Source organism: Haliotis rufescens, unplaced genomic scaffold, assembly GCF_023055435.1.
Source record: "Haliotis rufescens isolate VD_foot unplaced genomic scaffold, xgHalRufe1.0.p SCAF_6, whole genome shotgun sequence".
Taxonomy (NCBI): Eukaryota; Metazoa; Mollusca; class Gastropoda; order Lepetellida; family Haliotidae; genus Haliotis; species Haliotis rufescens.
In genome coordinates, this window is record NW_025964334.1 from 5,732,297 (window position 1) to 5,745,128 (window position 12,832).

Below are 12,832 nucleotides of genomic sequence, written 5' to 3' on the forward strand. Positions count from 1 at the left end.
ACTGTTAGTTCTACCACTGCAGTCTCTTCAAAATATTGCATATGTTTTTCGTCTGTTTCATTTTTGACAAGTCTACACATCCAGATAAACATATGGCTTAGAATTGTTAACTTTCATTTCAGAAAATATCCTAAGCTGTGAAAAACTATTTCCATTTGCGTAGTTATCCTTTGTTTACATTGGTTGTATGGCTCCAGTTGTGCTGTCATCGAAGCCCTACTGAGAGCTAGCGATCTGGTCACATTGATGTATAAATATATATACAGTTGTATTATCATATTTAAATAATTATGCAAAACAATGTGTAAAGCACCCCAAAATACTTGCATCTGGCTAACCTGTTCTGATTTCGTTTGATTACAAACGAGAGAGAAGTCTGATCACGTGATATGCAAATTAGCCTGTGGCAGTGGTGTAACGATAAGTCACCACTGCGCCGGAGTGTGGGAAGAGAATAGTTTCGGGACCTTTCAGTCATGTTTATAGTAACTTCCTGTGCAGTGTTGTGAAACAGTAAAATATTTCGGGGAACTCTTCCAGTAAAAGAACCAATACTTCCCTTACATCATGTGATGACTGAGTTCAGTTTCAGTCCAGAAACATCACAAGGGACATCAAGAAAGAGCCATGAATTTATGTGGACTTCAAAATCATTGACACCATAACAATTAGACTATTAACTGACTTCACACCAAAATGTTTGTTTGTGGGTTGTTTAACGCCGCACTTAGCAGTATTCTGCCTTTATGACGGCAGTCTGTAAATAATCGAGGCTAGGCTACTCTACTGCCCCTTGTCCCTTGTGAAAATCTAGAGGGACCAGCTACTTTCTCCCAAACTGGTTATAATATAAAATTGTCCGAAATGACTGGACTAGCTGGAATTGACCAATGTCGTCCACCATGGTGTCGTGCGTGAACATCTTATAACATCTAATAAGCCTAAATGATAAAGTAGACACAATTTATGAATAGCTTGATAGGCATTATTTAGAAGTTGACGGATGACAAAGAAGACACAATTTATGCTTGGTCATAAACAAATCGTAGCTCAGCTAAACTGATGAATAACTTGGGACAGCATTTTCTGTCCCCTGCAGTATATTCAAATAGATGTCCTAGACCCTTTCTTCTCTATCGCAGTATATTCAAATAGATGTCCTAGGCCCTTTCTTCTCTATCGCAGTATAATCAAATATATATCCTAGGCCCTTTCTTCTCTATCGCAGCATAATCAAATATATGTCCTGGGCCCTTTTTCTCTTTTTAGTTTTATCTTTTTCATGAAAAATGTGTTGTGATTGAACTTTATGATTTACTAATCTAAAATTGGGAGAGTGTATTTATGATATCAATATCTTTGTCAATGCAGATAATCCATCATTTAGACCTTGGGTACAGCGCAAACAATTACAGCACACCATATGCCAATCACAAAGTTTGCTTAAGTACTTAGCGGTATTGACAGGATCGCAATCGTTGAAAGTGAGGAAAGTCATAAGGCAATCATTCTTCAGAGACACTTCCTGGCAATCCTGTTTTTGCAATCACCTCATCACCTTTGACCTCTACATGAAATACTGATGATGACTTAACTCTTCATGTACATAAATCTAAGGTCAGGTTTTTAAGCAATGTGTGGAAAAATGCGAGGGTTTTTGGCTACTTAAGAAATAAACGAGTGGGTGTGGATTAAGGGATGATAAAACAGAGAATAAACCATGGGGGGCGCAGTGTAGGTTTCTCCCAATACTGAATGTCATATCTCTCCCACATTAGGATGTGATCATTTGACCATTGCGTTTATCTACGTTGCCCAGCTACATCTATGGGTAACAACTCACTAGACACTTTCCTCTCAAAAACAACATCGTCCAATTTACGTCATCAAGTTGCAAGCACATGTTCGAATCTCCAGAAGTGACGTCATGATAGAACAATGTTTTATCGTGAAATAAACCACGCTTCGCTCTTCATTGTTGTAAGCGATTTATCACATACCTATCTTATATCTGAAAATAATGGGAGTCTGGGACAGGTAAACATGTTGTTGATAGCATGAGCAACTGGTAAGATGGCACACAGTCAGCCAGATCTCACATTGTAACTAACACTTGATCTGCATTACCGTGAAGAGTCAGCCCTTATAACAAGAACAGTAGCTGCGGGCACTGTATCCCATCATTCAGTTACCGTATCCTCTCATTCATTTATCGTATCCACTCATTCAGTAACCGTATCCTCTCATTCAGTTACCGTATCCTCTCATTCAGTTATTGTATTCCCTCATTCAGTTACCGTATCCTTTCATTCAGTTATCGTATCCCCTCATTCAGTTACAGTATCCCCTCATTCAGTTACCGTATCCCTTCATTCAGTTACTGGATCCCCTCATTCAGTTACTGGATCCCCTCATTCAGTTACTGGATCCCCTCATTCAGTTACCGTATCTCCTCATTCGTTCCTTGTTTAATACAGGTCTTTCTGTACGTCACACCAAGGGCTATTTATCTATATCGATTTCCTGAAACCATAAGGAGGATATCCATCCTGTGAGAATTTCTTGGCAGAATAGATCTCCAACAACTCATCGTTGTCGCAACAGCTGCCTCGGTAGTTACAATATGTGATGACATGTACTGTTGCTCACTCTATCAAACACTAGTTCGTATACTACTTAATAAATTACATGCTGCCCTGATAGGGACAATATTGGTGAATGGCATAAAAGATTTATTTATATTCAAATCCAACGTATCTCATCTCCCCTTGAAACAAACCCAGGACAATTTCTGAAATGAGGTCAAACACGCTGTTTAACTGGTATTTATTTCCTTGTCACCCAGAATAACCACCAACAACACTTGAGGCAGGTGCACGCACCACTTACAGTCATGTATTGATATCAGAGGCCACATGCTGCTCTGTTGTAGGGGACTGGTGGGTTGGCTTAACTGCAGAAAACTATCAATACCGTATGCAGAAAACCATCAATACCGTATGCAGTAAACTATCAATACTGTATGCAGTAAACTATCAATACCGTAGGCAGAAAACTATCAATACCATATGCAGTAAACTATCAATACCTTATGCAGAAAACTATCAATACCATATGCAGTAAACTATCAATACCGTAGGCAGTAAACTATCAATACCGTATGCAGTAAACTATCAATACCGTATGCAGAAAACTATCAATACCGTATGCAGAAAACTATCAATACCATATGCAATAAACTATCAATACCGTATGCAGAAAACTATCAATACCATATGCATTAAACTATCAATACCGTATGCAGTAAACTATCAATACCATATGCAGAAAACTATCAATACCGTATGCAGAAAACTATCAATACCGTATGCAGTAAACTATCAATACTATATTCAGTAAACAATCAATACCGTATGCAGTAAATTATCAATACCGTATGCAAAAAACTATCAATACCGTATGCAGTAAACTATCAATACTATATGCAGTAAACTATCAATACCGTATGCATTAAACTATCAATACCGTATGCAGTAAATTATCAATACAGTATGCAGTAAACGATCAATACCGTATGCAGTAAACTGCTTTCATGTACTACATGTTTCCAACTGAAACTGATCGTGTATATCCTCTGTGAGAGATACATGAAATATATGATTAACTGACAAGAAGTGGCTGCTGAAAGCACCTGATCCCGTTAGTAGCCTTTTACGACAAACAGTCACCTTTTATGGCAAACATGGGTTGCTAAAGACCTATTCTACCTCAAATCTTCACGGGTCTGCATATATGAGAGTATGAATTCATTTGTTAACACTAGTTACACATTTAGGGTTAACAATACACTGGTTCCTTAATAAAAGGCGTAATAAAAAGCAGATATGATGAACTATGTCATGGTACACAACAATATTTCCAGAAATATTTCTTAATTTAAACAAAGTAATAACCATAAAAGCATAATTTTGAATTACACTCATTTGAAACCATGAGCATTGATCGAATTAAATATACAGAATGATGTATTATGAACCATATTACTGAACAGGATATCGTACCTCCCCAGTTAAAGTGTGTGTTTTCCCCATCAGACATATTCATTCGTATTGATTTCAGGCAAGGCCTGTACAGCTATCATACAAAAACTATTCATTTAAGAAAGTTGATGTTTATTTTGCCCATCAGTTAGGTATTGTACATTTAACAGCTGTTAATTTCATCTTTACATCTCAGTTAAACTCCAACTTAGGTTCACATGTTGAACAAATCAAGTTTGATCCTAAACCGGTGATGCTGTCGAAGTGGGAAAATGTGCTAAGCTTCACTCTACTGTTGGAGCCATGCAGACTGAATTAGCCATGCTAATTTGAGCAATTACAGGCAAGACTTTACTTGCCTCAGGTGTGGGGAACACCTGTGCCTAACGAGCAGGATTTAGGTAAACTCTGGAACTCTATTTGAGGAGCAACCTGTGTGTTGAATTTTGCTGGTATGACAATAATCGAGACAAAGTGTAACATGTAAACACTTTGTACTCTCTGTGATAATACATGCTCACACTCCGATGTGGGAGGCTTGGGCTGGTCACTGAAACTCCTTGCTGGTGCTGGGAAGGTAGTTGTGAAAAATGGTTGACACTGTCAGTTTAATCCATCTAGTCCACGGCTCTTTTCGGCAAGGGGGAGACAAAAACTTGTCCTTTACAGTTTCACTTGTCTCTTACCAGCAATGTCTGACCTACTCCATCTTACACGGAACACAACATTTTGTTTCTTTGTTTAATGTGTAACGCCGCACTAGGGCTGTTACGATTCACTCGTGTATTCGGTGAATCAAACCGTATCCATTCATGAATTGAATTCGGTATTCGTGGCCACAAGAATTGAATATTTATGAATATGCAATCATGTGCATTTACATACCCTGTACCTAAAATTATCCATAATAACATGTACTATGCATAGATTTCTTCAAAGACAACACTCTTATAACAAATGTTATATTTGGAATAACACTTTCTTAGTAAAGTACAGATCCTCACACTTTTTTGGGTGGCGTCCCATCCGGGATTCGAACCTACACTGCCAGAGTGAGGCAACTAATCGCCAGCACACAAAGTCAGCGATCTTACCCACTCAGCCACCTAAATGGCATTGTGAATTCATAGCTTTCGGCCACGGGAGCTGTGCCAATTTACTTTGAGTGGGTTAGTCTGTAAATTATCAAGTCTGGACCAGACAATCCAGTGATTGACATCACAAGCATAAATCCATGCAATTGGGATACGATGACATGCACCAACCAAGTCAGTGACCACCTGACCACCCAATACCATTAGTCGCCTCTTACGATAACCATGGGTTGCTGAAGACCAATTCTACCCAGATCTTCACTGGTCCCAACACAACAATGTCTGGCCCTACTCTTATCCTACAAAGTTGAGTTCGCAATTAAGCTAAATCTGCTATTACTTATAGACTTGTAGAATTGAAAACAACTTTTCCTTAAATATCAACATTTAGAGTAAACAGTCATCATCCAAGTCAAAGCACAAGGAAGAATATCAGCACAAAAGGAAACAATAGAGTAAACAGTCATCACCCAAGTCAAAGCACAAGGAAGAATATCAGCACAAAAGGAAACAATAGAGTAAACAGTCATCATCCAAGTCAAAGCACAAGGAAGAATATCAGCACAAAAGGAAACAACAGAGTAAACAGTCATCATCCAAGTCAAAGCACAAGGAAGAATATCAGCACAAAAGGAAACAATAGAGTAAACAGTCATCATCCAAGTCAAAGCACAAGGAAGAATATCAGCACAAAAGGAAACAATAGAGTAAACAGTCATCATCCAAGTCAAAGCACAAGGAAGAATATCAGCACAAAAGGAAACAATAGAGTAAACAGTCATCATCCAAGTCAAAGCACAAGGAAGAATATCAGCACAAAAGGAAACAATAGAGTAAACAGTCATCATCCAAGTCAAAGCACAAGGAAGAATATCAGCACAAAAGGAAATAATAGAGTAAACAGTCATCATCCAAGTCAAAGCACAAGGAAGAATATCAGCACAAAAGGAAACAATAGAGTAAACAGTCATCATCCAAGTCAAAGCACAAGGAAGAATATCAGCACAAAAGGAAATAATACGTAACATGTTAATACCAACTACTGAGCCCAGCCCACATTAATTACTTTCATACATTGAACAGCTACAAGGAGGAACTTGCCATTTCATATAATTATATCCTACAAGTAACTAAACATTCCCATCCATGCTGGTACCTCCGAATAGAGGTATTCCATACTTGACCGATTTATGGCAACAGAAGTTCAGTATGTATCCTTCTGTTTTGTACTCATCTGTCGAGTGGGTGGGGAAACTCCATACACTCTTGACTCAGCGGACTTCAAACATTGACTCACCGGACGGTTTACGTTTGTTTGGGTCTCTGCTTCTTGTTCACAGATGACCTGGATTTTCTTTGTCCCATTTTCTGACTTTGAACATTTTCTTGAGAGGAGGCATGACAAGCATACATAAAGGTTCAAGTAACTACCCTACATAAAGACAACTTGATGATCATATGAATTTGTCCACACATATTTTAGTTTTTAATTGTACAAAAAGAATATTTATGAAAGCAATATTCAAAGGTGAAAAGTGTTAAAGTAATTAAATTAAGCTTACTGTTAAATTCATGTTTTGAATTTTTTTTTCTTACTTTGTCAGGCTTAAACACAGCAAAACACCATCTATCAAACATTTAGTTGTAATTAACTTTACGAGAATCTGTTTTGCTATTTTTGTTCAACGTATCAATCACATTTTTGCTAAAGATACGACAAGTTAGATAAGATAATATATATAGCATAGCAGAAAACATTCCATTACGGGACAGATGCATTATTTAAATGGCAAAACATTATGATTCACACACATACAGACATAAATGAAACATATGATAGATAATTGCTCTGAACAATGACAATGCATGAGTATGGGCTAGGAATGCTTACTCTATTACTGTATTAGCTAGCCACTGTTAGCAAATGTCCAGCCACATCACAGCAGCGGTCACTAAGAATGGCTCCACACATTGTACCCATACAATCTGTGCCAGAACAGTTTTTGTCTACTTGCCTGCCCTTGAATTTACAAGGTTAAAATTCATTTTTAACATACAGGTTATTTTAGCTGAGACTAGAACACTAGACCAAATAGATTCCCCAAAACTAAGGTTCAGCCTAATGATTAAATGTGCAGTGCCCATGTCGGGAATTGAACCCGGGGCCTTGGCATGGAGAGTGAGTGATTGATTGTGGTTTAACGCTGCTTTTAGCAATATTCCACCAATATCAGAGCATGGGACACCAGAAATAGACTTCACAAATAGTGCCCATGTGGGGAATCGAACCCGGGTCTTCAGTCTGCCCATCTGGGGAATTGAACCCGGGTCCTAGGCATGTTGAGTGAGTGAGTGTGGTTTAAAGCTGCTTTTAGCAATATTCCACCAATATCACAGCAGGGGACACCAGAAATGGGCTTCACATATTGTGCCCGGAATCAAACCCGGGACTTCAATCTGCCCATCTGGAGAATTGAACCCGGGTCCTAGGCATGTTGAGTGAGTGAGTGTGGTTTAAAGCTGCTTTTAGCAATATTCCACCAATATCACAGCAGGGGACACCAGGAATGGGCTTCACATATTGTGCCCGGAATCAAACCCGGGACTTCAATCTGCCCATCTGGGGAATTGAACCCGGGTCCTAGGCATGTTGAGTGAGTGAGTGTGGTTTAACGCTGCTTTTAGCAATGTTCCACCAATATCACAGCAGGGGACACCAGAAATGTGCATCACATATTGTGCCCATGTGGGGAATTGAACCCGGGTCTTCAGCGTGACGAGCGAACGCTTTAACCACTAGGCTACCCCACCTGCCCCTGGGCATGATGAGGCAATGGCAACTCAACTCGACTCGACCGCCCCTACTGATGCTGTACACAGTGTACAAACACACCATCATTGCCAAAAGATGTCATAACAGGAAGTCAAGAAGAAAGGTGACCTCTAGCAAAGGTCATGGCACTAAAATGCAGCTGTGGGAGGGTTATAATTTCCAGTCAGCAAACATTGTATAATGTCATTTCACGATATGAACTGAGTGACTGCTACATAACTAGCTATAAATAAGCACACACTTTCCTGGTTTGTTTAAACAAGTATTGATAAAGAACACTTTCACCTGAAAAACACATTTCAAAAGCAATCAGTCACTTTGAAGAATCTTGCAACAAATTTGGGTTTACATGCGTTTTGGAGTGAGTGAGTGAATATGGTTTTACTGTGCATATTAAAGCACCACGGCAAGGGACACCAGAAATAGGCCTCAAACGTTTTACGCATTTGGGGAATCGAACCTGGGCTGTTGGCGTGACAAGCAAATGCTTAACCACTAAGCTACCCCACCACTCCCCAGTGTTTTGGACCTAAGAGACTGAGAAAGGTGGTTGATAAGCATGATGAATGATCCAGTATGTTTCAGTGCCATGATACACAGTCAGTCAGCCACACACTGTACCCACCTGATCCTCATTACTGACTAGGGATGGGTATTGGAGGTTTAAAGTATATCACAATATATTGCAATGCACAAGGCTGTATTGGGATACATATCAACATATATTGTATAATTCTAAATTTTTAATTCAGAAGCAATCTGATACATTAAGGTATGACCTGAAATTCATCAATTTAACAAAACAAGAGGTCCCGGATGCTCGCTTATACCGATGCCGATATACTGGTAATACCTCACACCCTTATTCACGACAAGCCTATTCTGTCTCGACATGTAAGTGGACAACTAATATTTTCAGGTAGTTCACTTTTTCATATGATGTAGGTAACAAACACTAGTAACCCAACACATCATACATCCCCACACGGCTCCTGAAATCACCTCATCACTTCTTCCTATCCGACTTTGAACAAAATTACTGAATGTAAAAACAGGCATATATATATATATACTAGACACCTGCACAAAAAATAACAAATTGATTAAAAGCGTACATTATCCTTTATCTAGCAAGCACCTGCTGCTGCTGCTGATTTGAAAAATATCATAAAATTGATTTCATGAGAAAGCCAAGATAACACAATACCCATCCCTATGTATACAGTCACAGTATTCACCATACCACCACAACACAATACATTCAGACTGTTAAGCTTAGCTACTGTCCACAACAGTGAGCTACAAGTTTGAACGTTGTGACAGCAAAGAGCTCTGGCATCATGAAACAGTCCTCTGCTACTTGGTTACGCACACAAACACACTCATCTCGTACAAACCGTACATGGTTTTCAATTTGTATGGCAACCAGTTACAAACAAACAGGGTAACATATTCATTATACCAAAGGAAACTTCACATTAATATTTAGATAAATTTCAAAGGACTTTCAAAGATAAATGTATAAAATAATTTGACAAACTTTGAGATTGGTGTGGATTTTCTAACCCCCACCAAAGAAAGGTGAAGCAACGAGAACATGGTGGTAAGATCTACATTATCTCCACTTATCTACTGTTGACATATTTTCTAACATATCCTCGTAAACAATTCCACTTAACTTGTTTCTGGTTTGATAGGAGCACACTGACAGCTTTCTTAAGATGTCTAACAGAGGTAGATACTGCTCTGGTAAATTGTAGCTCTTTTCACTTATGTACCAGAGAGGATCCCATACCTTATTTTCTAAGCTGGAAGGGACAGCAAGGCTTAGCTTCATTTTCTGTGCCTCAGTAGGGATCTGATCCCCAACATTGGTACTGAATGGGCCATCCCTATAGGGATCAGACCCCTAAATTGGGCACTAACTGTCCCAGTTTGTTCCTCTTAATGGATCTAATCCCTTAGGTTAGGCCTGACTGGGCCATTTTGTTCTTCTATAGGGATCTGATCCCCTAAATTGGGCTCTAACTGTCCCAGTTTGTTCCTCTGAATGGATCTAATCCCTTAGGTTAGGCCTGACTAGGCCATTTTATTCTTCTATAGGGACCTGATCCCCTAAATTGGGCCCTAACTAGGCCATTTTATGCCTCTGGAAGGATCTGATCCCCTAAATTGTTCCCTAACTGGGCCATTTTGTTCCTCTGAAAGGATATGATCCCCTTAATAAGGCTTGACAGGGCCATTTTGTTTCTCTGTAGGGATCCCATCCCCTAAATTTGGCTCTTACTGTGCCAATTTGTGCCTCTGAATGGACCTGATACCATAAATAAGGCCTGACTGGGCTAACCACTATGAATCTCAACTGCCCCCACAATAGATGCATGAAACTATCTCTTTGTTCACAGGACCTATAATGAAGCCACATGACCCCGCTGAATGGGCGCAGCTAGTAAAACACATTCACCTTAACTCAACAAGACTATGTACAGAATGTTCAATGATGTATAGCTGTCTGTCCTGCCTGTCCTACTGACTTAAGCCAAGTAATGACTTCATTTACCAGCAGAACTGAAAAGGATGACTTACAACTAATGTTGGCGTGCCATACAAAGACTTGTTTGCTGTTTGATCTGATAAGAAATGATCAATGAATCGTGACGACAGATTTCTATATCTATACAGTAAGGATTTCAATGGCTAAAAACATCTCGTGGGCTTATGTTTAGCAGATACTTGTTTACGCCCACAGCTTGACATTAACAAGCAAAGAAAAAGATCATGTGGTCAATGGGCCTGTTTCACACACACCCTTCTTTTGTAATCCTGTTCAACACTGCATTCATTCTTATTGTTTACAAGGTATAATTTTCTACAAAACGTTATAAAATTAGACCCCATTCCACAAAGTGATCTTTGCGCTACGACTATTTTAAGTCTAGAGTAAGGGTATTCAATCGTCTCAGCAAAGATCACTTTCGAGTATAAGGGGCCTGTTGTTTGACAAATGTTGATAGACCTAACCGATGACACAGCCGAGTATCGAACGACTGTCCTTCCGCTCTCCAGGCAGACTCTATCCACTAGACCAGAGTACTGATCGGGTGGCACGGATGGCCCAGTCTTCTAAGGCACTGCGATTCGCTGCGCAGAGTTGCGTCCCTTGGGCACGCCAGAAACCTATGATTGTGAGTTCGAATACCGGTTCACCCCGATTATGTTTCTAGGTTTGTCAGCACCATACCCTTGCTCGGTGGTTTCACTGAAATGGTAAATGTCTGAGACCTGCATCACTTTGGGCTTTCCTCCCACATTAAGCTGACAGGCTGTGATATGACTGGAAAACTGTTAAAAGCTGCGTTAAGCCCAACTCACTCACTCACAGTAGTGATCAGCTTTCAACAAGAACATAGTACTGGGAACCTAATTCACACTGCAATCATCGGGTGATTATCATTTATTCCCAAACGTTCCAAAATCAAGACCTTACACAAAGGTGAGGCAAATAATCATCAACTTCATATCAGATGCCTGACAATGAATTACTGAATTAAATATACCTTCAGTCTAAACAGCCATTAGTGATGAATAAGAACCAGCTCTACCATTACAACTCACAGTTTGGATGATGTCACTGCATTGACGTCAGTCTCACATTGATTTACTAATCATAAAGTTTGAGACAGCTAAAACCTGGGAATGTCAAAAAGTGAATGCCTGTGAACTTTTGCTGAAATCAAATGGATTTTTCTAAACATTTCGTTGTGTTTTTTGTTTGTTGATCAATGCTACACTCAGAAATACTCCACTTGCATGGCAGCCTGTAGGCAATAAAATCTTGACCAGACAAACTATTGATTGATACTATGAACAACTTTCCGGGATGTCGGGCAACAATGACCCCAATCTACCAAGTCCCTGAGCCTGATCCCCTGATACATAAGTTTTTGTTTGTTGTTTAACGCCACACTCAGCAATATTCCACCTATATGACGGCAGTCTGTAAATAAAGAAGTCTGGACCCAACAATTCAGTGATTGACGTCAAGAGCATTGATCCACTCATTTGATCATTTGATACGAAGACACGAATCAACCAAGTCAGCGAGCCTGACCACCCGATCCTGTTAATCGCCTCTTACGACAAGCATAGTCGCCTCTTATGGTAAGCATGGGTTGCTGAAGACCTTTTATATCCATAAGTCGCCCCATATGACAAGCATGGGTTGTTGGGGGAAAGGACTCACCTGTTCGTCTGAAAGTCCTTCCTCTTCCATTGATTGTTCCAAAAGCCGGTACCTGAAGGCAAAAAGTCAGTGGTTGAGTCATGGTGAATTTAGTCTGGGTCATGGTGAATTTAGTCTGGGTCAAGATGAACGTAGTCTATGTCAAGGTGAACGTAGTCTATGTCAAGGTGAACGTAATCAAGGTCAAGGTGAATGTAGTCAAGGTCAAGGTGAACTTAATCTGTGTCAAGGTGAACATGTCATCGCACAAACTGACAATCTCATTAAAATCAGACCTAAGTTCTCGCTTCCACTAAACAAAGATCTGAGGGCACATCCCATTACGGGTCACGTCAGAATGACCTTTCGCGAACTTTGACCGACCACTGAAATGAATAACAAGAAGTCGATATCAGCCAATGAGAAAGCAGCATTCTCGAGCTCTACAGCACTCGTTTCCACCTGGCGACTTCCCGTTCAGACTAGGCTTGAAACATATGTTGACACAGTTCTCAATTAAGATTATGAAAACTGAACAAAAAACATTCCTCAATGTCTAATATATTGTTGCGATTGTATGGCAGCGCTTTCCACGTACTGTGCAACGCTTCCCCCGTTCAAATGTTTACCCCAAGGAGGCGAG

At 39.8% G+C, this 12,832-nt stretch overlaps 1 protein-coding gene across 2 annotated transcripts in view; it reads right to left on the reverse strand.

The window, feature by feature from the left end:
• The window catches only part of LOC124148810 (serine/threonine-protein kinase 38-like), a 96,449-nt gene that overhangs the window by 54,543 nt on the left and 29,074 nt on the right, over positions 1-12,832 (reverse strand). For both annotated transcript variants that reach the window (XM_046520118.2, XM_046520117.2), the window contains one exon: positions 12,211-12,262. In XM_046520118.2, coding sequence (XP_046376074.1) covers positions 12,211-12,262 — 52 coding nt within the window. The remainder of the gene's footprint in view (positions 1-12,210; positions 12,263-12,832) is intronic.